Source organism: Chinchilla lanigera, unplaced genomic scaffold (assembly GCF_000276665.1).
Source record: "Chinchilla lanigera isolate Chin_1 unplaced genomic scaffold, ChiLan1.0 scaffold00053, whole genome shotgun sequence".
Taxonomy (NCBI): Eukaryota; Metazoa; Chordata; class Mammalia; order Rodentia; family Chinchillidae; genus Chinchilla; species Chinchilla lanigera.
In genome coordinates this window covers 5,852,215-5,880,128 of record NW_004955454.1, presented here as the reverse complement: position 1 = coordinate 5,880,128, position 27,914 = coordinate 5,852,215, and the positions used below count along the sequence as shown (strand labels likewise).

Below are 27,914 nucleotides of genomic sequence, written 5' to 3'. Positions count from 1 at the left end.
AGCTGATTGGCATGAGTTTCGGGTGGTAATTTGGGGCACTGCCCAATGCAATTTTAGTTCCTCTCTAGCCAGTTGAAGGAATGCTGATTATGAGAGTTTGTTTCTTTAAAAGGGACAAGAAAAGCGTTGGGACCTGTTTCAAGAGGCTTTCATCAGGATGTGGGTTGTTTCGTGCATCCCAAGATGCTGAACATCTTTTCATGGACCACAGGCTGAGACAGTCTTGGGCTGTGCAGCTGGCCACAGTGGGCTACTGTGGAGCTGGCTTCGGACCGTCTAGACGGGCAATGCCGTAGGCCGATGATGGCGAAGCTTTTAGAGCTTTCAATTATAGCAAACCACTGGCTGCAGTATACATGTTATAGGTTCGCCGCTACTGCCATAGGCCCTCTGCTTGAAAGATGAGGGGATTGGAACTTAAACCCGGAATCTTGGCCAGGGATATATGCAGCTCAGCGGCGGAGCACTTCCCTGGCATGTGTGAGCCCGCAGGGTTCCATTCCCAGCACCGTAGACATAAAAGCTTAGCGTCTTTAGGGAGGTACGTCAGCTCATTGTGACCGTGGTCCTTCCCGTTGCTTCTCTTTCTCTTATGACTGCTCATCCTCTAGCATGAAGGGCACTCTGTGGAACCCAGCTGCTCTCCGCTGTAAAGTGATTATCTTAGGACGTCCGTTCTTCTGAGGACCTTACTACTGAGTCTCCTGAGCCATTGGCATATTGTCATAATTTCTCCTTCCTGGGTACTAGCCAGACTGGCGATACCATCGTGGTAGACTTGCCCCTTTCGTGGGCCTGGTATTTCCATTTTTCCCTGGGGCCTGAATAGCAGGACCGCACTAGCTACTCAAGTAGTGTGATGGTCTTCAAGTTTCCTTGTCATAAGGAAACTGAGGCTAGAAGCCGCCCAACTAATTTCTTAAAATCGTGATGAAGTGTGCTAGTTTAGACGACCAATTAGAACTTTTTCCTGATCATTTATTCCAGACATTTGTGAATATTTGTCCTGATGCTGAACTAGGCCCCGGGAACACAATGACGGCTCCAGAGTAATTTGCTTCTGAACAGAGCCTCTGCTTTGGGGTCGGCCTTGTGAACGGGGGAGAGTGCTGCTGCGATAGAGGTGCAGATGGGAGCCCTTTGACCCTGCTTAAGTAGAGCCATTCAAAGAACTGGGTAAAAAGAGGCAGAAGTAAGAGAGATGAGATAGTGTGGGCCTCCCCTCTTGGGCCTTCTTTCCTCTCTTCACCTGCCCCGTAGGGATTCGGAGATCATGATAGATGACTCATACTTAGCTGGAGAGCGCTGCGTGGTTTGGGAGGATCATGTATGAGCAAGTGATTTGAAACAGTTCAGCGCCATTGCTCAAGGCACCCTTTCTGAGTCCTCAGGTAGGCCACGTGGAAGTGGGCAGCCAGGTAAGGGAGGCAGAGGCCTAGCCAGACCACAGCCTCCTGGGGCCGGAGAGAAAACACAGCCAGATCCCAGTGCTTTTGACAGACCTGCACTCCCAACACCAGAGAAGCAGCCGCTCAGTGGGGTGACCTAGTTCTTGGATAAGGATCAAGTTGAGTTTTATCTGTGAGGTGTTACAACACGTGGAAAATATGTTTTCAGAGGATAATGCAATACGGAGATTTTAAAAAGAGTAGGGTATAAACCTTAAAAGAAACCCTTTTGCCTTGGCTGTCAGAATTTCCACCTACCGGAAGGACACCTTAGGAAGATACTATAATGGCATGAAAAAAAAATCCCCTATTTGGAAAACTAACTAAAAAGCAGAGTCCTGTGGAATTATGCAGATTGAGAGCCGGGGCTGCAGTCAGAGTGTGTGGTCAGGGTGCTCACTCTGCCCTTCATGTTCTTGAGAAGCAGGATTCGGGCTGATACAGTGCTCCTTTACCCCTTGTCAGACTTTTCTCCTCCTTGGCCTCTCTGTCTTGTAATATTTAACTGAGAATTTCCTGACCTTTCGAGTAATTAAATATCTCCAGAGCAACTGAGCTTCCCCTTCACTCACCAGACCGACTTTTCTCAGTGTCCCACATAAAAGTAGCCCAGATGAAGACTATTTCACGTATAAAGGGCAATTAACAGTTCTGTCATGGACTGGGGCGTAGCTCGGTGGCAGAGACTTTGAGCGGTATGAGTGAGGCCCTGGGTTTCTTCCTTGAGGCAAGCACACACACACTTCTATCCTGCATGGGTGAGTGGAAGGAGTACTTGCTTAGTGCTTAGGGCTTAGTCTGGCCTTGGCCTCAGTTGAGCCTTTGGACATGTTACTTTACATCTCTGAGATTAACGTCATACACTTTGAGCATCCCTCATGTGAAAATCCAAAACCTGAAATCTTTGTGAACACCTACATGACGGCATACCAAATCCCATACCGTGAAACTTTATCTCCTGTACAAAACTATTAAAAATGCTGCATAAAATGGCTTTGAAGTTATGCGCGTAAGGTATCTATGAAGCATAGATTAATTTTGTGTTTAGACTTGGGTCCCATTCCCCACGTAACTAATTATGTATATGCAAATATTCCAAAAGCAGAAAAAATTCCAAAATCGAAAACACTTTAGATCTCAATATTTTGCATAATAGATACTCAACCTGTAATGGTAATAATGGTGTACGGGAATGTGGTAACAATTCCGCGGCCAGCGTAGGGAGCGCACCTGTCATAGTGCTTGTTGCAGGTAGTAGCTCAATGAAAGTTGTCGCTTATTCTTTATCATATTCCTCCCAAGAAACGTGCCATGCTGTGTGATCATGGGTCTTGTGAACACAGACTCCTGCCAGTAGGAATCCACAGAAGGCAGGCAGATGTCCACAGGCAGAAATCACCTAACTAGGGAAGCGGCTGGGAAACACCACGCCACACACAGCTTTGGGGCCTGATGAGGAAAGAGCTGTAAAAAGTAGAGACATGTGAGCTCAGTCAAGCAGTCTTCTGAAGCAAATAAGCCTGGGGCAAAAGAGGAAGAAAGCCTGAGTCGGGGGACCTTCCGCAGATGGCAGAGCCCTTTGCGAGTGCCGGTGAATCTCCCTCCCCAAGTCAGGAGTGGGGAGTGGGGTCACTCCCTAAGCTAGGAGTGACCTCTTTCCGTGAAAAACAGGCGAAAGATCTGCCTCCGTAGATTGCTGATAATGCTGACCTGAGCAGTGATGGAGTTCCCAGTCAGGAAGTGACCCCTTTTATGAGTTTAGATTTATACGTTGCAAGGGCTTCAAGGTGGATGTTGTTTGCCTTGCCCACTTTTCAGAACTCCTATGGGGAGAGAGAGGTGAAGTATTTTCGTGTGGATTCCTCACTGTAGTGTGACTTGGCCCGGCTCAGGTCACTGGGGCCTGGATGTGGCTTTATACATTCCAAAGGGAACAGAGGCCCCAAGCCAGGCTTTGTCCTCGGTAGGGCCAGGCAGTGGTTGGGCCTTTGTCTCTGGGCCAGGCAGTGGTTCTGTTCTAGAATAGCCGTGCTTCACATGGCCTCATCCATGTTGCTCAGTGTTTGAGGAGGTGGGAGAAGGTAGAAGCCGTGTCATTTTCAACTCAGGAGGAAAGATTGCGGCGATAAACCACACACACACACACACACACACACACACACTTGTAGTATCGTCAGGGGCCCTGGGTGAGGAGAGGCACCCTGATTTCTCAGGGTAATTCTGTGACTGTTTCTGCTAGGAGGGACCTTGAACCTAGCAATGTGACCTTGACAGATTTTCACTGTGGATTTAGGAATTTGGGTGTACGCCCCTGGCCTGGTGATTCTTTCTTCAGGAGGTTTCATCTTCCCTAACATCTCCCCTGAGACCTTGTAGTTCAGACTTGGTGTAGACAGACTCTACAGTGACCAGCTCATCTTCCCTGAGGGAAAAGTCACCGAAAAATACCCTGTAACTTTTTTGCTGAAAGAAGCACAAGGGCCCGGGCGTAGCTTAGTGGCAGAGTTAGCGTGTACGAGGGTCTGGGATTAACCCTAGCATTTAAAAAAAGAGGAACAGGAGCGTCCGTGAGGGACAATCTCCGTATGACAAAATGGCAGGTGTACACTTCTCATTTCAGATCTCAGTGTCATTTCTCACTAGAACGTGGCCCCAAGTGACACTTTCCATTCTCCCTGGGTCATGGGTCCCTCCTAGCAGGTAGATGACGCCTGAATTGCATCAGAAAGAAGGTTCCCCTGGGGCAGAGATCTTGTCTGTTTTGTCACTGGTGCGCCTGAGAGCCTGGCACGGTGCCTGGCTGGAAGTAGGTGTTCAGTAAATATTTGTTAAAGCAGTGGCTGAATGAAGGGATCCCTGCAGCCATCCTTACAGACAGGAAATCAGGCCAGCTGATCTCAGGTCGCTATGCCTTTTCCTCGGTCCTTGTCAGAGTCAGATTTCATTTAAGCTTTCTCAAGCTAAAAAAGCTGATCTCATCAGAGTGGAGTAGTCACTAGAGGTTGGGAGGGCGGGGGAGACAGAGGTCAGATACTGGAACCAAAACAGAGGGAATAGGACTGACTAGCCTAGTGTTCTCGGCATCTCGGGGTCCCTGTGGTGTACACCAAATTATTACATATTCGTCATACTGTAAGCGTCTGAAGGGTCCCAGTGCTGAAATGATAAATGCTTGAGGCAATTATGTGGATTTAACTACACTGTTTACATGTATCCGATAGTACCGTAACCCATAAATATGTATAATAATGATCAGGTTTGAGGGGAACACTTAAAAGAATAAAAAAGAAGGAAAGGAAAAAGGAATCAGAAAACAGGCAAGGGATGAGTTTGGGCAGAGGAGATAAAGCTCCCCAGTGTCCTCACCCCTTACGTGATACTCATGGTTGCCAGAAACCTGTACGGTCCTCAGAGGGAACCCGTGTCCCGTGGGGCTCTGGTACGCCTGGCAGGGAGGACAGGCGAGAGCTGCCTGCCTGAGGCCCTTGGAAGACCGGGCCACCTCAGAGTCGTCTGAGTCCCTCATGTCTCCGCAGCGGCCAGGCAGACACAGAGCAAGGCCTCTGGCAGCTCTGTGCGTCAGTGAGAGCAGGTTGTCCTGTTGGGAAAAGTGCAGGCAGTGACTGTTCCAAAACGGAATCTCAGGTCAGGCCCAGAGCCTTTTTCCTATTTAGGAGGTGGCCCAGATGCTGGGATCTGTTTCCTTTTGGTGTATGTGCAGCTGTAACTAGCCTCCCCATAACCTGAGATCTGCTGGCCCTGACTTAGTGACGAATCGGCCTTGGAAATCGTTCCAAATCTTCCATTCCATTTTTAGCTGGAAAGTCCCTGTGGGGACTGCTGTCACATGGGGACCTGGGAAGCAGAGGGCCAGGTGGGTCTTGGCCAGCCAGCCTGACCCATCTTCTGCCTGTGATCAGGGATTTTTTTTGTGGGGGTGTTGTTGTTTCAGAAATAGGGTTTTGCTATCCTGCCCAAGCGGGTCTTGAACTCCTGGGCTAAAGCAGTCGTCCTGTTTCAGCCTCCTAAGTAGCTGGGATTTCAAGGTGTCGCACCCAAGCTCAGCGCGCCTGCTGTCCTCTGGTCCTCTCCTGGCCAGTTAGATGACGACAGAGTGATCCAGGGAGGGGCGTTCTGAAGTTGTCGCCGTGTTTGCCGCCATCCAGGCCTCCCCACTGTTGCTCCTCCTGCTGTCTGAGTCTGTCTTCACCGTCTGGGTAATCTGACAGATGCTCCCCTGCTCGGGACGGAGAATCAAGGGTGCTGATCTCACTGATGGACTTATTTTTTTAAATTACACTTCCCATGGTACTTTGAGGTCATAGGCTGGGAATGTTAAACACACTTTGGCAGTTGGAGAGTTCTGAGTACTTTCCATTTCTCTTCCGAATGCCACCTTCTCTTTGGAAAGACAACCTCTGTGGGGACCTAGCCTTTGGGGGGACATCCTGCCTAGGCGTTCCCTTGTCACCGAACACCTGGGGCGAGCCTGAGCTCCGCGCAGATGAGCTGGGTGGGCCTGGCAGTGTTGAACGGCAGAGATGACTGCGCTCCTCCCACCTTGCCCTTTACACACGCGCCAGCAGGACACTTCTTGACATTTGCCTGGCCCAAAAGGTCCTTTCTCTAGGGGCCTGATGTGTGAATGATGTGAATAGTTCTAAGTACTTCTGGTTTCTTTTTGGGTGGTTGTAGCCAAGCTCAGAATTAAATCAACATTTTCCCCTCCCCAGAGGCCAGGGCTTGGCTTGGACTGCCAAGTTCTGATGCCTGATGACCCATTATTAGTCTGCAGAGCTTGCAGAATCTCCAACAAAACAACCCTGGGAGGAGAGCAGAATGTCTGCAGCCCCGGCTGCCAGATTCTCTCCTCAGAGACCCTAAAGTTCTACATCCTTCACACAGAAAAGTAGAATGGGGAAGAGGTTACGGTAAAGCCTCCTGAGGGGAAGAGCAGGCTAGGACTCTATGGAAACACACCCTCCTTTTCCTCTCTCCGTGTCACAAGTGTAGGGACCGCGTGGCAGTCTCCTAAATTACTGCTTTCTTCCTCAGACTCAACTCTTGGCACTGTGACCTCGGGCAGCTTACTTAATGTCTGTGAACTTCAGTTACTTAATTTGCAAAATTGTAGTGCCAGCTGGGCTTGGTGGCGCATGCCTGTAATCCCAGCTGGGCTCCGGGCACCAAAAGGAGGCTCAGAAGGCTGAGGCAGGAGGATCCCCATGAGTTTGAGGCCATCCTGGGCTACACAGTGAATTCAAAGCCAGCCTGCACTACCTAGTGAGACCCTGTCTCCAAAAAGAAAAAAAAATGGTGATGCCTATCTTCAAATCAGGCTTCCTACACATTCCTTTAGGACAACTTCCTCGAATCCCTGGCGGGGGAAGTTGCACTTGCCCAGAACAGCCTGCAGCTCTTTAAGGGTAGCGATTGCGTCCTCTGCTGTGTGTTCTAAGGTTCTTGTAGAATTCCCAGCCAGCAGTGCACATCCCTCCCTACAAAGACTCCCCTTCTGATGTCTCTACCCGAGCCGTGTCTCTCGCTCCTCTTGGGTCTAACGCGGTGCGTGCTGGTTGTTTGTTTTCGTTGAGGTGACAGTTCTTATGTTGTTTTTCTTTCTCTATCCGAAAGAGATTCTGATTTCTATTTCCTGTTTATGGAGTTCCTGGAAAGCTTACGCTTAGGTAGCTATTTCACGTTGATTTCTCTTTCTAGCTAAACACAGTGGTCAAGAAACCCGTGGTGGGAAGGAAAGCGTCCAATGGTGGTGTAGTCAGGGAGGCCCCAGCTTCGGCCCTCCCTTGCATCTCGATGGGGGTCTGGCTGAGGAGAGGAGACGGACGGGGGAAGCTGCGGACCTGCCTGGCCCCTGTCTCTTTGCTGCTGTTACCTGCAGTTCACGTGCTTCCCAGCCTTCCACCCGCATCCAGCATCAGAGCTTAAGCTTTCGTGCCCTGAGCTCAGTGTTGAAGTCTGGATCAGATATCCAAAGTGATGCTCCCAAAGGTGTGACAGGTGTGTGTGTGTGTGTGTGTGTGTGTGTGTGTGTGCAGGGCACAAGTGAACCTGAGAATGTGTGTTCAGACCCCATCACAACACACTAACCTGGTGTTATAAAGGGTCGTGCCACTGGACCTCCTTTTTGCTAAAGATTCTCTAGTAAACTTGAAAGATGCGCTAAGACTTTGTCCTGTGTCTGTCTGTATTCACTCATTCATTCATTCATTGTCCTTTTGAGACAGGGTCTCGCTATGCAGTTCAGGCTGGCCTTGAGCTCACTTTGTAGCCCTGGTCTTGAACTCACAACGATCCTCCTGCCTCAGCCTCCCAAGTGCTAGAATTACAGGCGTGCGCCACCACCCCTGGTGCTGTATTCATTTTTTTTTAAAAAGTTTTTTTCTCATGCTGTTGCAAACTCTATACACAAGAGAAGTGCCAGCCTCCAGAACATTTTTATACAACTTTGTTTTGACACAAAAATGACTAAATCGATATCACCATTCCTTTCCTTTAGTCAAGCTTTGCTGATAGACCAAAACTGAGTTGGTGGGCCTGCGATATAGCTCAGCGGCATAAGTGCTTGCCTGGCAAGCCTGAGGTCATGAGTTTGATTACCGGTTCAAAAAAACAAACAAACAAACACAACTGAGTTGGTGTGAGCTTGCGTGCTGGACTCCAGTACCTCCAGGTAGTGGGAATGTCACAGGAACCTGCCCAGGCCGGACCACAAGACCATTCATGACCCACCCCAAGCTGAGTTTCTGCCTCTTCTCTACTACTTGGTGTCTCCCCTCGTGAAAGTCTAATAAAATCAAAACACAAGTGCTTGTCCCTGTCCCTTAGCTGATGCCGCCCTGCCCAGCTTTCTTTGTCAGGTGACCGTGGTTTGCATTCGGGAGTGGATGGACACCACACACCTGTGCCGGAAAAGACACAGATTGGTGGTGAAACTGTCACAGGCCATCAGCTGTGTAGTGTAGCTCAGCCACTGACCACTATCTGTGCGTTAGGCTTAAAACAGCAGAGGGAACTGACAGGCCAGGGGCCCCGGCTCGGCGTACACACGCTTTTGAAGTCGTGTGTATGATTATAATTCCGTTCTCTGCCCATGGTAGTCCTGGGCGGTGGGTATGTTCGCATTTGTAGACCAGGCCACAAGCTCTGAAGAGTTACACAGTTTTTCTAAGATCCTCAGCCAGTCACTGGTGGAGTCAGAGGTCCGACCTGAGGACTGTCTCATTCCTCGCCTGTGCGCTGTGCCATGGTACAGTAGGCGCAGCGTGGGATCTGGGCGGGCTTCCTCTGACCGAAGCCCGGACACTAAGGGGCATCAGAAGGGAATGCCCATGGTAACAAGGGAGGCAGCGTACCTGTTAAAAGAGACTCAAGAGTTGGACTCAAACCCAACATTTGTTTGTGTTTTTAGTCCATGGTGGTATGAAAAACACACAAAAGAATGATCGGGCAGTGCAGTAAGCGTGACGCAGGTGGAGACCGTCAGCAGTACTCAGACCCGGGATGAAAGGGAGCTGGAGCAGCACGCTCCCGGCACTTCCAGCATCACCCCACAGATGGCTGGTTATTTACAGAGGGGAAACGTGCCTTTGTGTGAGAGAGGTGCGTGGGCGCCACCTTACCCACACCTCACACCTGACCCCATTCCTCCTCCAACCACCATGTGGGGGAGGGGCCCAGCGTCACTGTTCGCTTCTGCAAAAAGTGCTTACCCAAGCCAGGCGTGGTGTTGCACGCCTGTAATCCCAGCACTGAGGAGGCTGAGGCAGGAGGATCGCCAGCCTGGGATATACAGTAAGTTCAAGGCCAGCCTAGACTACAAAGCAAGACCCTGTCTCAGAAAACCAAAGGACTTCCCAGAAGGGCTGCCATCCTCACGGAAGTGATGGCAGCTGCCTTGAATGCCTGGATGAGCTGCAGTGCCCCTGCCGTCAGCTCTCGCCCTCTCTGCTCGCCTTGCAGGTTCCAGCGTGAATGGCCTGGAGGAGCCCAGCATCGCCAAGAGGCTGCGGGGCACCCCGGAGCGGATCGAGCTGGAGAACTACCGGCGCTCCGTGAAGCGGGCGGAGGAGCTGGAGGAGGTGCCCGAGGAGACGCAGGCCGAGCACAACCTGAGCAGCGTGCTGGACAAGGGCACCGAGGAGGACGTGGCCAGCAGGTCAGCCTGTGCCGTAGCTACCAGCCGCTGCTTCTCCGGGGCTGTGGCCTCGCCAGAGCCCCCACTAATATACTAGAGGAGTGTGTTAAGTGTGGCGTCTGAGGGTCCGAGGGGGATGTAGCTCCGTGTCACAAAGATTGCCTGGGAAGCACAAGGTCCTGAGTTCGATTTCCGGTACCAAAAAAAAATATGGCATCTGAGCCAGGCTGTCTTGGTCAAACCTGACTCTTCCGTTTTCCACCTGTGGGACCGACCCTCGGCAAGTTATGTGATACTGTCTGTAAAGTGAGGCCAACACTGGTGCCTTCTTTACAGAACGGGGTGCAGGTGAAGGGGGCGGATAGGTAGAAAATATGTAAAACAGTACTTCGCGCAGGTAAGCACTTGTGGGTTTTTTTGTTGTTTTGGGTTTTTTTCCCCTCAGTGGTGGGGATTGAACCCAGGGCTACCGGTTGAGCTATGTCCACTGCCCCTTTTTAATCTATTATTTTTTATTTTTGAGATAGAATCCCTGAGTTGCCCAGGCTGGGCTTGAACTTGGGATGCTCCTGCCTCAGCCTCCTGGGGTACTAGGATTACAAACTTACACCGCCACACCCAGCTTAGCTGTGAGTTATTTTGTGTGGTGCTGTCTGCACTGGTTGTCCTCACAGGAATCAAGAGCATGTATTTTGTTGGGTAAGAAAATGCGTAGCAACTGAGATTCCAGCTCAGGGTTTCTGGGTTCAAACTCAGGATCTTTGCTGTTTTCCTGGTGCCGCTGATCCATCCCTCCCATTCTGTCTTATGTCTAAATCAGCACCAGCGGTTCATATTATTAGTAACACATCTCTATGCAGATCCATGCGTAACGAGATACTGCTCATTCAGTAGGGCAGGGCCAGTAAAAGTCACATCACAAAATTGGTTGAACGCATATACCATGTCTTTAGTTTGTTAATCATTGAGAAAGTAACAGAAAAGACCCAAGTCCCATTGTTTACAAATTCATTGACAGGAAGAGATTGTCGCACAGGCAGAAAAGCAGACCTAAAGCACAGTGCTGCCGAGGGCCAGGTGGTGTCGCAGGAGAAGCCCTGGGTTTAGATTGAGGTAACTCGCCACGAGCTCACTGTGCAGTCTTGGGGAAGCCAAGTAAAGATGGCGTCTTGGTTACTTTTCCCTCGTTGCTGAGACAAAATACCCAGTGCCCAAAATTAAGGAAGGAAAGGTTTATTTAGCTCACAGTTTGTGGGGGTTTCAGTCCATACTCAGCTGGCTCCAAGGCAGGGTGGCAGGGCACAGGGGCAACACTTTAAGGCGTCACAAGACAGCAAAAGAAGCAAGAGCAAAAAGGGGGGAAGTAAGTCTCTTTTCCTCCCTTATATTGTTTTTTTGGTTTTTTGGTGGGTTTTTTGTTGTTTTTTTTTTTTGAGACAGGATCTCGCTATGCAGTTCAGGCTGGCCTTGAGCTTACTTTGTACCCCAGGCTGGTATCAAACTGGCAAAGATCCTCCTGCCTCAGCCTCCTGCGTGCTGGGAGTACAGATGTGCGCCACTATTATATGCCAGCTATCAGCCCATGCTGAGGCCCTCTCCATGCCCTCCTCTTCGACAAGCTGAGGATGTTTACAAAGGGCAGACCTTGGCCCCCTGCTGTGTCATGTAGTTGAACTTTTAAACTTCTCAAGTTGACACAGTGTATCAGCTGTAACAGATGGGCAGAAATCCGGGGTGTCCTTGGGCCCCAGCAAGTGGTTTTACACTTAGCCAGTTCCAGCATTCAGTTCTGTTTAACTGGGTGATACCTTTGGGGGCGGCACACATTCTGACCCCTACAGGAGTCCAGCATCTGTTGTTTTTTCCTCAGAGTGACCAGGGTCAGTAGAGATGGGTGTTGTGGGGCAGAGCTTAACAAAAGAAAGGGACCGTCCTTTGGTTCGTGAGTTTATTATTGGGTGTTCACGCCGTGTGCGTGAGATGTGCCTCCCTTACACCTTGTCGTGGTGTCAGCACCTTACCTTCCTGATGTAAGAAGAAGAAAAGAAAGAAAAAGGACAAAATCACTGTGGCCAAACCGTCCTGCAGATTCTCAGGCTGGAGCGCTAGCTGTACCCTGACGCATGGAAGCTTCCGGTAATCATTGGGAGTGTCCGCCTCCCACACCAGGCACTTCCGCAGACTCGTGACAGAGGGTTGTGTGGGGGTGAAGAAAGGGGCACATTTTATTTTAAGGCCCTGAGAATGTTTCTCAGGGGGTGTTTGCTGGGCAGAGTTGCTGCTAGCCGCGTCCCTCCTCCTGCCCTGGTGCAAACGCTCCCCAGATGAACCCTTCTGGGCCGGCCCCGCAGACATCTCCACCGTGCCTTCCGAGGCAGCTCCCCTTGGTATATGCAGTTCTAAAGCCTCAGTGATTGCAGGTCACCATCACATAACCCAGCATCACACGCAGAGCACCCACGAGAGGCGCCCACCACCTACTCTCAGATGGAAGTGGGGTGCACGCAGTGGTGGGAGGGGAGCCCCCCGTCCAGGCGTGCTGATAAACCCTACAGCAGAACGGAGGGTGCGTCTGAGTTAAACAGGAAACCAGGGCTGGGCCTGTGGCTCAGTGGTAGAGCTCTTGCCTCGCGTGCACAAAGCCCTGGGTTTGATCCCCAGCACCCCCAAAAAAGCAAAGTTTAAAAGGGTCTTTTTAGAAAAAGGCAATACTAAGAGCAACAACAGACTTGCATCAGGTGCTGTCCAGGGTGAGAAACAGCCTCTCGGAAGTAAGGAAGGAGTTTCAGGCTCGGCCGTGACTTCCTCAGGAAACGGGCCGAGCGTGGGTTCCCCCTTCCCTGCAGCACGAGGTGGGAAGCAGGTGCCGCTTCCAGACCTCAGCGCTCCAGGAAGAGACTCGAGACTAGAAGTTGAGAAACAGCCTGGTTTTCAGGACTCACTCACCCCAGCCCAGGAACTCCCGCGCCGTGGTTTGAGAGAGCTCGCCGCAGCCACCTGCTGCGGAAGGCAGCGGGGTGATGTTTCAGCATGCGGCTGAAAACCCAGCTGTACTACCCACTGCAGGGAGCCAAGAACCTAACTGCCCTGTGCCCCAGTTTCTTCACCTGCAAACGGCACTGCCCTTCGTAGCTTTATTGTGAGGATTCAATCAAGCAAAGCAGCAGACGCCATCGGCGCACGGTAGTCCCTAAGAGAATGGTAGCGGTTGCAGTTGTGTCCTGTGGGTACACGCAGAGTGCAGGGGCAGGCCGGGGATTTCACGCGGGTTCCCTTCAGTGGTGGGATAAATGGCAGGAACCGGGTTTGGCCCAAACTCACCATCCGCTGCTGCCTTGGTGACCAGACCTTCCGAATCTCCAGCCACCCAGCAGTCCTGCTGCAGGGCAGCTGCTGGCCTGAGACGCTCAGTCCCACGCGGTGGGGTAAAGCCCAGGAATTTTCATTTTAAACAGTTCCCAGGTGCTGCTCTAAAGTTTCCAAGTTTCCCTGGCCGCAAACCCCAGCTGGGACACTTAGTGAGAAGCTAATTCCTCGTCCCTCCATGGAGGTGTGGACAGAGAGGCCAGGAAAGCCTGCTTTTACAGACGCCGTGGGCGGGTGTCCGTCCAGGTCCGTGACGTAGTTCCCACCTGTTGTGAGTCCTCAGCCACATCGCCGCCTCTCGGCCTGGGCCTGGGCAGCTGCCTGACCCTCCTCCCGGGCAAGCGCGAGCCTGTCTGCCGGAAGAGCCAGGCAGCAGCATTTGTGTTTCCTAGGGCAGGACCAAGCTGGCCAGAGACAGGGGAGGACCAGCTCCGGGATCTCAGCGTGGTTTTTCACTGACTGCCTGGCGGGAGGAATTTGCTGAGGCAGGGAGGGCAGCCAGCTGCTGGCCTTTGCAGTGTTTACAGATCTGCGGCCCTGAAGAACCATGAGTGGGCACCGGAGCAAGGGGTATGTGTCCAGAGAGCGCAGCCTGGCCCCGTGGTGGCCAACCCTCGGTCAGAGTAACCCCACAAGGAAAAGTCAGTCCGGAGGGCTGCGCGCGAGTCAGCAGGAACTCCGGCCCGGCCCTCTCTCCGCCCCCACAGAGGCGGCAGCAGGGGCCGCAGGTGACAGGATGTTGGGTTGAGCGCACATTAATTTCCACTGTGTGCAGACTGCCGGGGCTGTGCATTTCCGCCCTGCTCAGCAGTAGCGTCCACGGGGTTGTCGGGGCAGGTGGGGCGAGGGGCAGGGACAGGCGGGAAAGCAGATTGCAGGCTCTGGTTAGAAAAGAGGAAAGCGTGGGTCTCATTTTCTTCTGGAAGTCACCGCGGAGCTTGGGGGTACCCCGTGCAGAGCCTGCCTCCGTTCCTGCTGGCACCTTCTGGGGGGCCATCCTGGACCCAGAGCACAACACGCTTCCTGGGCTTGCTGCCCTGCGTGCCAGCACCCAACCACTCTTAGGTTCTTGGGAAATCACCAAACGGCACAGAGTGGTTGGCTGTGTGTGGCTGTCGCTGGGGCTGTCACCCCTCCTCACGGCCGCGGCCCAGCCCCCTGAGGCGACAGCCTTCTCGTTTGTAAAAATGGGAAAAATACTCTCCCCTATCTGCAGAAGTGTTTCAGATTCCAGAGTTTTTCAGCGTTTGAAATAACTCCATAAGCCTCACAGTTGATTAATCCTGAATCCAAAACTCTGAAATCTGAAATGCGCCAAAGACCGGATGTTTCTGAGAATCGTGCTGGTGCTCAGAAACTTGTAGGCCTTCGAATTTCCAGTTAGGGATGTTCAGCCTGTAAGGGTAACTGCGCCCTGGAGTGTCGCTAAGTGAGCCAATGCAAAGGAAGTGCTGTGCCAGGAAAAAAAGAAAAAAGAACGAAAAACAGAGAAAAGAGTTAACAGAGGAAGCGCCGCATGCAGCAGAGTCCCTCCTTGGGGTCCGCGGGCCCCCTGGGACTGTGGCCCTGGGTGTTCCTGCCCACTTGAGAAGAACCTTGTCCCCGTGGGGTCCTCGTCCGTGAGCTTGGTGTCGCCTCCTCCTGCCAGGGCCCAGTGAGGCGATGCTAAGGGAAACATAAGGAAGGCGCCTTGAGGTGCACAGCTGGTTATGAACTGTAGCAGGGAGGGTTTGCTGTTACCCAGTCTTCCAGGGGGAGTAGTTAGCTCCTTCTGACAGGCTCTGTCTGGCAGAGCGTCTCTGGTGGTGTCCTCTCCAACACCTCCGAGATCAAGGCGGGCCCGCCCTGGCCCTCGCTGCGGCCCCTGGAACACTCGACCCGCCTCAGCTGCACCCGCACAATGTAAAGGCCGGAGAGAGAGAGAGCGGCCCAGCGCCTTCCCTGAGGCAGCGCAGACCAGATCATCTCACAGCATGCCGTGTGTTCCAGGGCAAAAGCAGATGCCTGCTTGGAGAGGAAGGTAACCTGAGGGCTGGCTTTTCTGGCGCTCATCTCTCCCGCAAGACTACATACTGAGAAGATACTGTCTCTTCCCGTAAAGCGGGAAAAATTTGCTTTTTTTTTTTTTTTTTTTTTTTGTGGTTCAGTAATTGGCTCTGCCTAGCAAGTGTCCAGGCTGTAGTCCAAGGGAGGCTGCCTCACCAGGACTCCTCCCTCCACTGCACCCAGAGCTTCAGGGTCTGCGGGCAGCCAGGGAATGTTGGATGAACCTTGCAGTGCTAGCTTTATACAGTGAATCTTGCATGACATAGGCAGCCTGGCCAGCCCTAGAAACTGCCCCAAGGTCTGGGGATTTAGCTCAGCGGCAAAAGCGCCTGCCTGGCAAGCGCAAGGTCGTGAGTTTGGTTCCTGGTACCGGAGAAAAACCAAAAAAGAAAAAAAAAAACAACAAAAAAAGAAACTGCCCCAAGTCCTATGAAAATGACATCCTAGCAGGACGTGGTGGCGCATGCTTGTAATCCCAGCACTTGCAAGGCTGAGGCAGGATTGCGGCAAGTTCAAGGCCAGCCTGGACTGCAAAGTGAGTTCAAGGGCAGCCTGAATGACATAATGAAACCCTGTCTCAAAAAGACGAAAAGATAAAGGGAAGGGCCAGTTACGGCGCCTTCTGGGTCTCCTTGTTCTGCACCGGAGTGGCAGGCTGCTGGCCTGTGTCCTCTGCAGGAGCAAGTCTCAGTCTCTCGGAAGTGGGCTGCGCTGGGAGCTTACGAAGGGAGGCGAGAGTGGAGCCTGAGTGTTCTGCATGCCTCACTTCTGTGGTCCCAGGCCCTTGAGCTGTCGTAAAAGTAACGGAGCGGCACGAGCAGCCGTCAGCGTGCCTCGCTGTCTTCGTGACGAGGGGTGCATTCGTTACCACGTCGTGCGCAGTGCAGCGGTCCGCGTGACATGGCACAGGCGCGGACGCATCTGTGCGGCCTCTCCCAGGAAGCTGCGGCCAGTCCCTCCCAGCCTGCTGACCGTGGGGGCCTTGAACAGGCGGAGGGGCACACTCCGCCACAGAACAGGCAAGGGCCACCCTCCCTCTGCCCACTGCAGGCTTACAATGAGCAGCGAGCCCTCCTTACCCGTGTTTCATATTTGAGCAGCATTAAGTGACATGAACTGGGCTACAGTCATTCATGAGAAAATGAACTGGTGCAAACACAACGGCAGAGCAAACGGAGTGCGGCAAAGGAGTACTGAACACCCAGCTCCCCGGCTTTCCAGGGTCCGAATCCTTAGGTTCCCCATTTAAACTGCCTCCTCCCAGCCCTCTGCCCCACCGTACTTCCACTCCGCCTTGCTTCCTCGTATCTCCCTCTGGGAATGGGGATCTTTCCTAGATCATCGTTGTGTTCTGTGTGATGTTTAGTAAGTGTACTATGGGTACAAGACACTCAGTCTCTCTTGGGTGAATGAATGAATGAATGAATGAATGAATGAATGAATGAATGAATGAAGTGCGTGAGATTAGCTGAACTAAGCTGGGAAGGAGCCAGCTCTTTGTGTCTCTTATGTCCACCGGCTTAGCCTTAGTGGGTGCTCAGAAATGTTTACTGAATGAATGAACGAATGGCTGTGTAGTGAGTCAGCAACAGTGAAGAGGTGGAGCCCCAGCGTACAGCAGGTCCGATGGGAGTAAGTGGTCCCTAACCTCCACAGCGCTCCTGTGAGGCAGGTATGACATGAGCTCCTGACCCGGAGCACCGGGAACCAACCGGAGGTCTCGTCACCAGAAAGCAGAGCCGTGTGGCACTGGGAGGGGCAGACAGCGTGGCTCTGGGAGGACACACCAGGGAGCGAAGCACCCACGGCAGAGTCTGGAAACTACCCACTTGGAGCCTCCGCTGTGCTGCTTCATTCGGCGCAGTCAGACCACTCTGCTCTCTTGTCATTGATGTGCGGCGGTACACACCGATTATCACTCACACCAGCCGGGGTGTCTTGAGGTTTTTATTAGGACTCTGCTAGATAGGCGCTGAACTGGCTGATGGACCGTCCCGCGGTTGATCTCAGTCTCCAGGTCAGCCGGTACTGAGTGACCCAAAACCTGTACCCTAAATCATGTCCTTGATCTTTCTGATTTGCCAGCTTCCATATAAAACTACACGCGTTAGCGAGTCCTCACGTTGGGTCCCATTATTACACGCTCCACCCCAGACCCCAGGCAGACAAAGATCCTCTCTACCCGTATAGTCTCGGGAGAACATCCCAGGGGGTTAGAATGTATCTCCCTGAAGTCAAGGATCAGGACAAGGCCAGCCTCTCTCTGAGCAAGGCTAGATTCTCCCTGGCACAGCACCATAGCACTCAGAGTGGACATAGCGTCTGTCGCCGTGTGTGCACTGGCTTGCGTGTTCCCACCCCCAGGTGCGCGGGGGACAGCCTGCCCTGGGTAGGGAGGACCCCACCTTCAAGGAAGTTGGGACTGGGCCAGGCACTCCGTCGTGCAGGGCTGGGTCCCACGCTTTGCTGTGAAAGCCACAGCTTTTCCAGCCCGGTGAAGTGTGCACTTCTCACAGAGGGCAGAGCCTCCTGCAAGAGATGCTTTGGGAATTACAAGACCACTGAACATCTGCAGGGGAGCCCACGGCACTGGAGGGGATGGGATTTTATTCACATCCTGTCTTCTTCCCTCCGCAGGGCCAGGAAGAGCGGGTAGAAGGTAGGGGTCGGATTCTGGCTTCTCAAAATTCTGGCGTGCAGCGCAGCCTTGTGCCGGGCCGTGGGCTGCGAGGGCACAGGTGTGCAGAGTGTAGCTGCCCGTCGGGTGTGGTAACCGTGTGCGGAGGGCCTTTCCCAGTGGCCTCTGCCGTGGCTCTGCAGTGGGCCGGGCCTCGTCCGCCTCTTGTCTGTGTGTGGTCTGTGTGTGCAGCTCAGGGACTGGCACGTAGTGGAGTCCCAGGAGCCCGTGGAATCTTCTGTCAGCTGCTTCCTCCAGCCCCGGCCTGGAGCGCTGGTTGCTCTTGCAGCTCCGGCAGTGCCTTGCAGCTCCGTCCATTCCTACCAGGCCCATGCTTCTCCTGAGAAGCTACTGAGCGACCCGAGTAGAGTAGAATTGATATCTTCAAAGGGGTCAGGGCGAAGGAGGATTTTCTCTCCATTCTCGGTGCCTAGGGTTATGGGTTTATAGCAGAACCAGTCCGTCACCCCTTCTGGGCCTCTGTGAACCCTGACTCCACGGTCGGGTGTTCTCTGGGCCGTTGGCCTACGTGGGCTCACGTAGATGCTCACTCAGGGTGTATGTCATCCTGCTGCCGTCACCCCTCTCCTCCTGCGCAGGGAGGGACACGCTCAGCAGGGGCTTCGCTGAGACGGCCTTGGAACCGTCCCCTGCGCAGCGTATTGCCCTCCCCTCACTCGACCGTTGTGATTGCTCTTGACAGCAGTTCCGAGTCGGAGATGGAGGAGGAGGAGGAAGAGGAGGAGGAGGACCAGCTGCCCCCCTCTGACCTGGGCGGAGTTCCTTGGAAGGAGGCTGTGCGGATCCACGCCCTCCTGAAAGGAAGGAGCGAAGAGGAGCTGGAGGCCTCCAAGGACTTCGAGCCTGGGGAGGAAGAAGAGGAAGAATATGAAGAGGAGGAGGAGGAAGAATACGAGGAGGAGGAGGAGGAGGAGGAAGCATCTAGTGAAGGTCAGAAAAAAGTCTTTCCTGCCAGCCCTGCCCGTTCTGCGTGTGCATGCTGGAGGCCGTGGGCTCAGAGGCACGCAGAGCCTCCTGCAGAGCCCCGGGCGCAGGGTGGACCGTGGCAGTGGGAGTAAGTCCTTTATTCACGTTGGCATTTTTCATTAGAAGTCAGGGACCAGTCCAAAGACTTGGTTCAAATTAGGTTATTCATTCCTGACTTTTCCTTTTCTCGTTTTACCCTTTCGTTTCAATTAGAGAAATTAATTAGAAAGAAGCAAGGAAATCGAGCTTTCAGGAGGAGACCCTGCTTCCTAGTCTTGGCTGGTGGAGGCTGCTTAGCTGCCCACTGGACGGGGTCCCCTTGACGACCCTCAGAGTCGCGTTCGGGGCCGGAAGTCCTAGGAGGAACCTAGGTTGGGTAGTCAGTCACCGTAGTTCTTCTGAAAGACTCTTGCCTGGGAGGTTTTGATTCTGTACCTCTCTCTGGGTCTGTGACCTCCGGGGACAAGGAAGCCAGTTTCTAGGCCGCTCTGCCTGCCTGTGTCGAGAAGGACGACCGTTCTTCCCTGTCCTGGCCACAGGGGCCCCATGGGAGGTGAGGGAGGGACCGAGGCAGGCGGAGCCCAGACTCCGCAGACAAGGACCCTGCCCCGTCTCTGGAGGGCATGGAGCCGGGAGCAAGGACACAGGCCTTCGTGCTCCTGAGCCTCACTTCCCCCTCGTTTGGGACAGAGGAGCAGATTAATAGTGGGCCACACGGCAGACCTGGCCCACAGTTGCCCTGCTGCCCGTGGGCTTATGTTTGCATTTCCTGGAATTCCCCGTGCTCGCTGCCCAGGCCGATCCCAGGGGCTGTCTCCTCTGGCACCACAAGGCCCATACCTTCCCAGACTTGAGGCTCGTGTTCCTGAGCCGCTCCCTGGAGAGCTGTGCGGCTCCAAGACCCTGGTCCTCATGAGGCAAGGTGGATGGAAAGAAAGCACCCCCAACCCTGACCCGGGCCCTGGGCGTTGGTCTGAGTGTCAGGGTCATAGCACATCCTCAGAAGCTTCTAGAAAGCTCCCTTGCAGCGCCCCTCTCCCCTCCAAAGGTGATGTGGTGGCTTGTGTTCCCTCCAGTCAGGAGACACCAGTAAGGTCTGTGTAAGGAGCCCCAGGCCCTGGCTGGAACCCGAGTTCCCTCTGCTCAGCGGCTTCTACAGAGGCTCAGCGCTGCCTCCACGTCCCTGAGATCAGAGACTCGAGCCTGTGCGTGACTCAAGCAGGGGAAGGTATTTTGTTCATGTTACCCCGGAAGTCATTATCTCCACATGACCCTTAATGCTCAGCGGCTTTTACCCTGACATAGCTGCGGGTCAAAGCCTGCTCATTCCCTCTTTAGGAGAGTTCCGCCCGCTTCCTGGTCTCGGACCTAAGGTCAGGACCAAAGCTATAAGGAACAGCGCTTGAACCAGAAGAGCAGGAGCAACACATTCAGCGCAGCTCTGAGCATTCCCAGTGGGACCCGGTGTCCCCAGCTTGGAGTGTGTGTTGTCTTCTGGGCTGCAGACTTTGACGCTGTGTGGCCAGAGCAGACGCTGCTGCGAGCAGACGCCGCTGCCTTGCAGCTGAACATCACTCTGCCCTCTTGTCTCTCCTCCCTCCACCCTTTTCTCTCCATTTCTCCCCCTGCGGGATTCTCGATGCTGTTTGTGGGTGTCTGGCTCCCCCTGCTGTAGAAGGGGAGTATTGCCCCTGGGACAGAGAACTGCAAAGCCAGTGGCGCCAGCATCTCTCAAAGGAAGAAGAAACGGGTACACGTAAAGGTGCCCACTTTGCCCCCTGCCTACCTTTGCCCTAGCTCCTTAGCAACCATGCAAAATATGCCTCCAAGAGCAGGTCCCATGTGAAAAGACCTGTGCTGTAGAGATGCCTCCTAGGCTTTGCGCATACCTAGCTGGGCGCCTCCCCGGGGCCCAGCCTTCCCAGGCAAAGTGCAGAGGAGCCTGTGGGTGAGCAGAGATTCAGGAGGCAGCCACGGAAGACTCCGGGAGAGTGCACGGAACATGGCCTCCTCTCCACCCCTCTAGCTTTTGCTACAAGTTCTTATCAGTTAAGAGTCAGCTTCTGTAACGCAGAAGGCCCCACAGCATGGCCACAGCTCCCCGTCCCCGTCACAGGTGCCTTTAGCATTTCCCCGAGAAAGGAAGATAAGCCGGCTTCATGCCATTGATAAGTCTCCAAGGCCGCTGTGTTAACAGGAAGCAGAACATTGCACTGGGGGAGGCTCGCTCTTTCCTTGTTGCTTAGAAGGCAGAGAAAGGCCTTGCCCTTTTCTCTTTGACTTACCTTCCGCCTTCCTAAGATGCCACCGGGGACCTTGCTGTGATTCACGGGCTCCCAGCATAAAGACAAGTAGGTCCTCCTCGGAAACAGTGCACAACTCTGTAAAGCCTTGCAGTAGGGAACCCATGAGCGGTCAGCGCCTTCTCATGACAGGGAGCACTTGGCGTCCACAGCGAGGCTCTCGCGGACACTCACCACCCATGTCGCTTCCCCTCGCTCCAGGCTAAGAGGTCGTCGTAGTGATGGGTGCTATGAAGCCAGGCTGCCCAGTCAGGTCGCTAAGGGAGAGAGAACATACACCCCCAGAGGGAGGCGGCTCCTGGCAGGAAGCCCGGAACCTCTCGGATCCGGTGGCACCTGCTCTCGCTGTCTAAGCAGCCACCCTCCTGCCCACAGAGGGTCCGCTCCCCCGAGGCACTGGCTGCCCCCTTCATCTTAACCCAACCGTGTGGCATGATCCAAGCACTAGTGACAGGGGGCCCACAGGGCCAGGACCGCACGCCAATCCCCGGGCTCGTCCTGAAGAGCCACAGCGGTGTGTCCCCCGCGGTGATATGCGTTGCTAGTACCAGCTGCATCCCTGGGACCCTGCGGGTGGCCCCTCAGAGGCCAGCTGTAATCTGCTCTTGGCATTTGGGTCCCCCAGGTGCACCTTAGGATGAAAAGAGCAGCAGAATCCGCATTTGGAGGTGGACTGCAATTCTTTTTATTGAAGTGAATAGTATATATGAAGCTTAAAATGACGAAATCAGACTGAGAAGTGTGTACGCGTGCATACCTGCACGTGTGTGTGTCAGCACACAAGCTCGGTTTTTGCCTCTTTCTGATTCATACTGCTCCTGGCAACGCTGTAACTTCTGTTTCCTTTCCTTTGGTGTTCCGACCCCTCCGCTCCTTGGCTGTCTATCTGTTTTCTCCTTCCATCGTCTCTCCTCTGCTCCATCCTTTGAACCTGGTCACTAGCCGGGAACCGCGGGCTACAGCAGATCATAAACCCAGAGGATCCCCTGGCGATCCAGGCCGATGTGCACTGGACACACATTCGTGAGAAAGAGGAGGAGGAGAGGACGGTCCCAACCTCCGAGTCCTCCACTTCTCGAGGTAACTTCCTGAGACACAAGGCCCCGGTGGGCCTCTGGCCTCCATCCCGTCCCCCTCGTGCAGGGAGGCTTGCTACTGGTGCAGAGCCAGCGGCTCGCAGGAAGTAGCAGCCCACAGAACGGTGCATTTTCCCGACACTAACCCCACCGCCTCCCGGCCCCTCCTTGAAGGATATGTAAAGTTCTTTATGGAGTAAGAGGTTTCAGTCTTTGTCCACTGGTGCAAAACAGTGATATGAACCTGACCTCGGGAAGAGTGGCGCTCCCTTCCTGTCCCCCGTGGTCCGTGGCAGGCTCTTCACCCGCTCTGCGGAGGTGCCCGCCTTCCCTATGGGCTGGGCCGGCTATGACGTGCGTGCCGGGCAGGGGAGCGGGTGTATTTGGCAGTGAGCTCGGAAGAGATGTGTGTGAGGCAGGCGCTCAAGTCGCTGTGTCATTTTCAGCTGTGGGTTGCGGTTGGGGTCTGTGCGCCCCGTCAGGTGAAAATGTGCCTCGTGCTGGCTTGTTTTCAGGAACGGCAGGAAAGACGGAGGAGTCTGCTGGGGGCTGCGTGTTCTCAGCTCCCCATCTTCCAAAGGTGCCCTGCTGGGGTCGGCACCCGCTCCCTCCTGCTCCCTGGCCTCGCGTATTCCTGGGGCAATTGTGACCCCACAGTTTATAAAGGTGTTTAGAGAATGGTGCTTCCTGTCCCAGAGGAGACGCAGCCTTTCATGGGACATTTCTTCCTTGCAGCCCCAGATCTCCTCTGATGGCTTTTGCAGCACCGTAGCCGCTGTGCAGAGGGCGATGAGAGACGCCTGCACCGGGACAGCGCTGCCGCCCTCCCTGGGGTCCTCTCCTCTCTCCCCCCAGAGGACCCGCCTCAGAGGCTCACCTTGTTGGTGCCAGACAGGCCCGTGCTTTTGTCACATCATCTCAGTCTCTCTTTTAGGACCAGCTCGGCCCTCCCTGGGACCGCTGACTGCTGTGTAACCTTGTATTTATCATCTGTTTTGAATTCAGCGCCCGACCTCCCCTCCGTACGCCGCGCGGCAGTGCAGGCCTGGCTGGAGATGGTCTCCGGAGGTAGTCTGGTGATGTTGGCTCCCCCCACTCACAGTAACCTCTCTTTCTAGGTGGCTCTGCTGGTGCCTTAACACTCGAAGCCGGGCCCTGCGGCAGGTGCATGCGAGGGCGGAGCCAGAGGCGGGTGGGCACTGCATGCCTCACCCGGCAGCCTCCCTGCATGGGCCAGAAGTGCCTCCCACTGCCCAGGGCCACAGAGAAGGACGGAGACAGCCTTCTTCCTATTCCTGTTCAGAAAGGTCGGGGTAGAGGCTGAAGGAACCTTTTCGCACAGATTTAAAGTCTAGAAATTAAGTGGGGTGGTGGTTCGTGTGAAAACAAGAAGCATCAGACAGAGCAACCAAAGTATCCTGGAAGGAAATAGGCAGAACTCAGGGAGGTGTGATGGGAAGGAGCCAGAGGAGAGGGCAGGGCGGGGCTCAGCACTGGCGCACGCGTGCAGCCGGTCAGCTGGGCCTCCGGACGGAGGCGTCCCTGTAAGCACTTACACCAGAGGCGATCCAGAAACCTTAGTTGTCTTAGACTTTTCTGGAATCGTGTCCCTCCGTGAAGGGCGGCTGGCATTTTGGGCAGATGGTGGTTCCCGCCGGGATGTTCAGTGTCCTTGGCCTCTGCCCTCTCAGCACAGTGCCCGTGTCCACCCCAGTCACAGTGACAGCCAGAGACCCTGTGCATCCCCAGGCTCTGCCTGAAGAAGGGTGGCCTTGCCTCCTGGCTGGGAACCGGCTTCCTCGCTTTGTGGGCCTTTACCACAGGCCGCTCCCAGCCAGCCTGCTGCCCGTAGCAGTGACAGGAGAAACACAGGCCACAGGAGGGGGCGTGCCCTGGTGTCGGGTTGAGCCGGCCATCAGCCCCAGGACAACAACCGCTGGGACCTAGTTAGTGTGCACTGCAGGGGCTGGGAGAGGCCGAGGCAAGGACTTCCTGGCCTCTGGGGTAAAGATCTCCTCCGGGCTTTCGTCGCGTGTGGCCGCTTCTAGCGCTCTGCGCTCCGTCCTAACCTGGATTCCGTCCCCCAGCCCATCGCTCAGGCTGCCGTCTCCCTCGGCATCTGCTGCTGCTGCTGCTGCTGCTGCATCGATAGTTCTTCTGCTTGTTTTTCGAAATGTGTGATAATCATTCTTTTCAAGGTCCCTGAGGAATGTCCCCCCGACACACACGTCCCTCTAACTCTACAGCAGACGTTTCTTAGAAGCTCCAAACGGGAGAACCTGTGAAGGACCGAGGGCCCCACAGGGACAGGCTGACCCAGGGGCAGGCTGGGGAGTCTCGGGAGGGGGCTCTTGAGGTTCACTCGCCCGAAAGAGTGTGAGGTGACCGCCTCCGCCAGGCACCCTCCAGTTCATCCATGAAAACATGTCAGGCGCAGAGCCTTGAGTCCAGACGAGGAACTTGACCTACCCGAACCCCCAGGTCTTTTGTGCACAGACGTAGTGTAGTGCAGTGATGAGCTTGCTGTCCACGCGCAAAGCTCAAGTTGATGAGCGATCCGTGGAAGACTGCTGCTTTGTGTTTGACCTACTCAGAAGTCCTGCCCCGGGGTGCTTGGTGAACTGTCTTCCATGAGTGGCCAAAAGCAGCATGGTCACTCAAAGGCTTTAACCTATGGAAATGGCTTCATGTGGTGGCGCGCACCTGTAATCCCAGCACTTGGGAGGCTGAGGCAGGAGGGTTGCTGCTAGTTTGAGGCCAGCCTGGGATACATAGTTCAAGCTAGCCTGAACCACATAGTGAAACCCTGTCTCAAAAAGACAAAAAAAAAAAAAAAAACCTGTGGAAATAACTGAGTGGTCTGCCAACATATTTCCCCAGCAAATGCTGTTAATATAGGAGACAAGTGTGGCATTAATCATTCACCAACCCAGAATGTAGCTTGAAGCACACCCATCTATCCCTGAACCTTAGACTATCTGATATCCCACACTGTCTTACATAGTCCTCCAGAAACTAGATTTGAACCAGCATTTTATATGCTGGACACAAAAGGTGAGTATATAGTTCAAGATTATTTTTAGGTTTTTGTTGTTTTGAGACAGCGGCTTGCTGTGTAGTTTAGGCTGGCCTTGAGCTCACTGTGTAGCCCCAGCTGATCTGGAACTTGCAGCAGTCCTCCTGCCTCAGCCTCCGAAGTGCTGGGATTACAGGCGAGCGCCACCACGCCCAGTTTAAGGAATGTTAAGGAAACAAAACCTTGTGTAACTACCGTCTAGGTTAGAAGATACGGCCAGCAGCTGGGAGGTGCCCTTCCTAGGCACAGTCTTCCCCTAGCTCCTCCCCAAGGGGAGCTCCTCTGTGAGCTTCATCATAGTCTGGCCTCAGAGGGCCCCTGCACCAGCACCCCCACGCTGTGCCCAGAGGTGCTGGAGGCGGTGGCGAGGCTGGGCTGCAGAGAAGATGCTCTTCCACTTTCAGCACAGCTTTCTAAGAGACTCATCTGGAGTCTAACACTCCCGTGTCTTAGGCATGTAATCAGTTTTACCTTTTTTTTTTCCTTGTTTGAAAAGTGAAAGAGGGCCGGGGATCTAGCTCAGCGGCACAAGCGCCTGCCTGGCAAGTGCAAGGTCCTGAGTTCGATTCCCGGTACAAAAAAAAAAAAAGTGAAAGAAAGAAAGAGGGAGTGGGGCTGTGGCCCAGTAGAGGGCTCTTCCCTGGCACATGTGAGGCCCTGGGTTCCACCCCCAGCATTGTTAGGGGGAAGACAGCGCACAAACGAGAGAGGAAGGAAAGACAGACAGACAGACAGACTGGCTTCAGCCAGTTCCTCCATGCCCAACCCTGCCTCCGCCTCGGGCCTCGGAACCTGTTTCCTGAAATGAAGCTGTGGGAGAAGCTGGAGGGTGGCTGTGCCTGGAACTCAGGCAGCCGCGGGAGCACCGGCAGCTAGGCGCTGTCGTCTCTGCTTTGCCGCACAAGGCTCTCAGTAGCACAGGCGGGACATCAGGCAGGCGTGTGCCTGGCCTCATTTGGCAGCCCTGGAAGACTCCTCTTGAGTCCAGAAAAGGAACTTTACATATCCCCTCCGTGCCCAGACCCACGTGCTCTGACAAAGCATTTCTCCATGTTCCCAAGAAAAGCCTCTGCCCGCGATGGCAGGGTGGCCCCGGTCCTGCGGGCCGTCCACCAGTGCGACGCAGGTTAAGCAGTGCGGGTCATCCAAGCGGTCTGGGCCTGTGTGCTCCCTGAGGGCTGGGCCGTAGAACTGCGTCATTATGAGACCAGATGACCCAGGAAGGCCTGTGAAGGGGGCAGCTGGGTGCCTGCTGGGCCTGGCCTGGCCTGGCCTGGGCGGAAGCACTCCTGCTGACCATCGCAGACTTGAGGCCCTTCTAGTAAGCAGTCCCTAGGAGAAGACGGGGTGCGTCTCCTCCAGGTGCCCTGCCCCCTCTGCAGCCCGCTCCAATGGAGAAGGCCCTGGGCCCTTCTCAGCCCCCACACTGCTTCCGGAGCACCCCCAAGCCCATCCCAGTGCCTCTCGCATGACCGCAGATGGTCTGTCTGTCTGTCTGTCTGTCTGCTTTTTTCTTCTTCTCCTTGACTATCTCTGCTTTACAGTTCCATTGGATGAAGACGACCTGGAGGAAGAAGAGGACTCGGAACCAGCTGAAATAGAAGGGGAGGCAGCAGAGGATGGGGACCCAGGGGACACTGGTGCTGAGCTGGATGATGGTACGGGGCTCTGACCACCCCACCCCACCACCTGGGTGACCTCCTCTTTTCCCTACGGGGACAAGGCCACGGTGCTTAGAACCCAGGAAAAATCAGAACAATCTACTTTAAAGCAAAAGCTCAGGCGAAGCACGTTAGTCCTGGGAGTTACTCTTCTTCTGCCCATGAACAAGTTTCATTTTCCCCTCAAAACCACCGCTTGGTGTGTCCTGCAGGTGTCGGGCTGTGGTTGAAAGCTCAGCAAGTCTCAGGCTTTTTGTAGGGTCTTGAATCCAATAGGTGACTCTGACAGCAAGAGACAAAGACGTTTGAAGAGTTACTGTCTTTGTGGGGGAGTTGAGACAGGGTTTCGCTTTGCAGTTCAGGCTGGCCTGGAGCTCACTTTGTAGCCCAGGCTGCTCTCGAACTCGCAACAATCCTCCTGCCTCAGCCTCCTGAGTGCTGGGATTACAGGCGTGTACCGCCACGCCCGGCTTAAGAATTACAGTCTTGATGGTGGGCAAAGAAAGGCATGAGCTAGGCTGGATGAAAACAAGAACAAACATCGAGGTGGCGCGGTGAGGGGGTGCAGGCCTCAGCTGTGGGGTGCAGCTCAAGGTTGTGCTTTGGCAAAGGAGAGCAGAGAGGAGTGGGCAGCAGGCCTGTCCTCCGCAGGCAGTTGTCATGCTCCCCATACTTAGAAAGTAAACAGAGCACCCCAGGCCATGGGAGACCCCCGTGCTACAGAGGCCAGTGCTTTTTGTGTCAAGAAAGGGCTTTCGCTGGGTGGCTCCGGAGCCGGGGTGGACCAGCAGGCAGGGTCTGTCACCAGGTATGGGGCAGGGCTTGCCAGGACCCCAGGACCTGATCTCGCCCTCGAGCACCGGCGCTGCGTCCATTGATCACTCTCTGAAGAAAGAAGAAGCAGGCGGAGCACGGCCCGGCTTACACTGCGCACCACGTGTCCCCTGCCCCCACCAGATCAGCACTGGTCTGACGACATCCCGTCGGACGCCGAGACGGAGCTGCGGCTGCGGCGCCAGGCTGAAGTGGAGGCAGAGCTCGAGCTGAGGGTCTCGGAAAACGAGGAGGAGGAGCCACCTGCCCTACCGAAGCGGCAGGAGCGAGGTGGGCCCCTGCTGC

At 54.4% G+C, this 27,914-nt stretch overlaps 1 protein-coding gene across 15 annotated transcripts in view; it reads left to right on the top strand.

The window, feature by feature from the left end:
- The window catches only part of Mical3 (microtubule associated monooxygenase, calponin and LIM domain containing 3), a 162,972-nt gene that overhangs the window by 103,134 nt on the left and 31,924 nt on the right, over window positions 1-27,914 (top strand). For 9 of the 15 annotated variants that reach the window (XM_013520136.1, XM_013520133.1, XM_013520138.1 and 6 more), the window contains 6 exons: window positions 9,429-9,624; window positions 18,396-18,643; window positions 21,925-22,062; window positions 23,064-23,129; window positions 26,679-26,792; window positions 27,753-27,899. In XM_013520136.1, the coding sequence (XP_013375590.1) occupies window positions 9,429-9,624; window positions 18,396-18,643; window positions 21,925-22,062; window positions 23,064-23,129; window positions 26,679-26,792; window positions 27,753-27,899 (909 nt within the window). The remainder of the gene's footprint in view (window positions 1-9,428; window positions 9,625-18,395; window positions 18,644-21,924; window positions 22,063-23,063; window positions 23,130-26,678; window positions 26,793-27,752; window positions 27,900-27,914) is intronic. The other 6 variants (XM_013520141.1, XM_013520147.1, XM_013520137.1 and 3 more) reach the window with 5 other exon arrangements.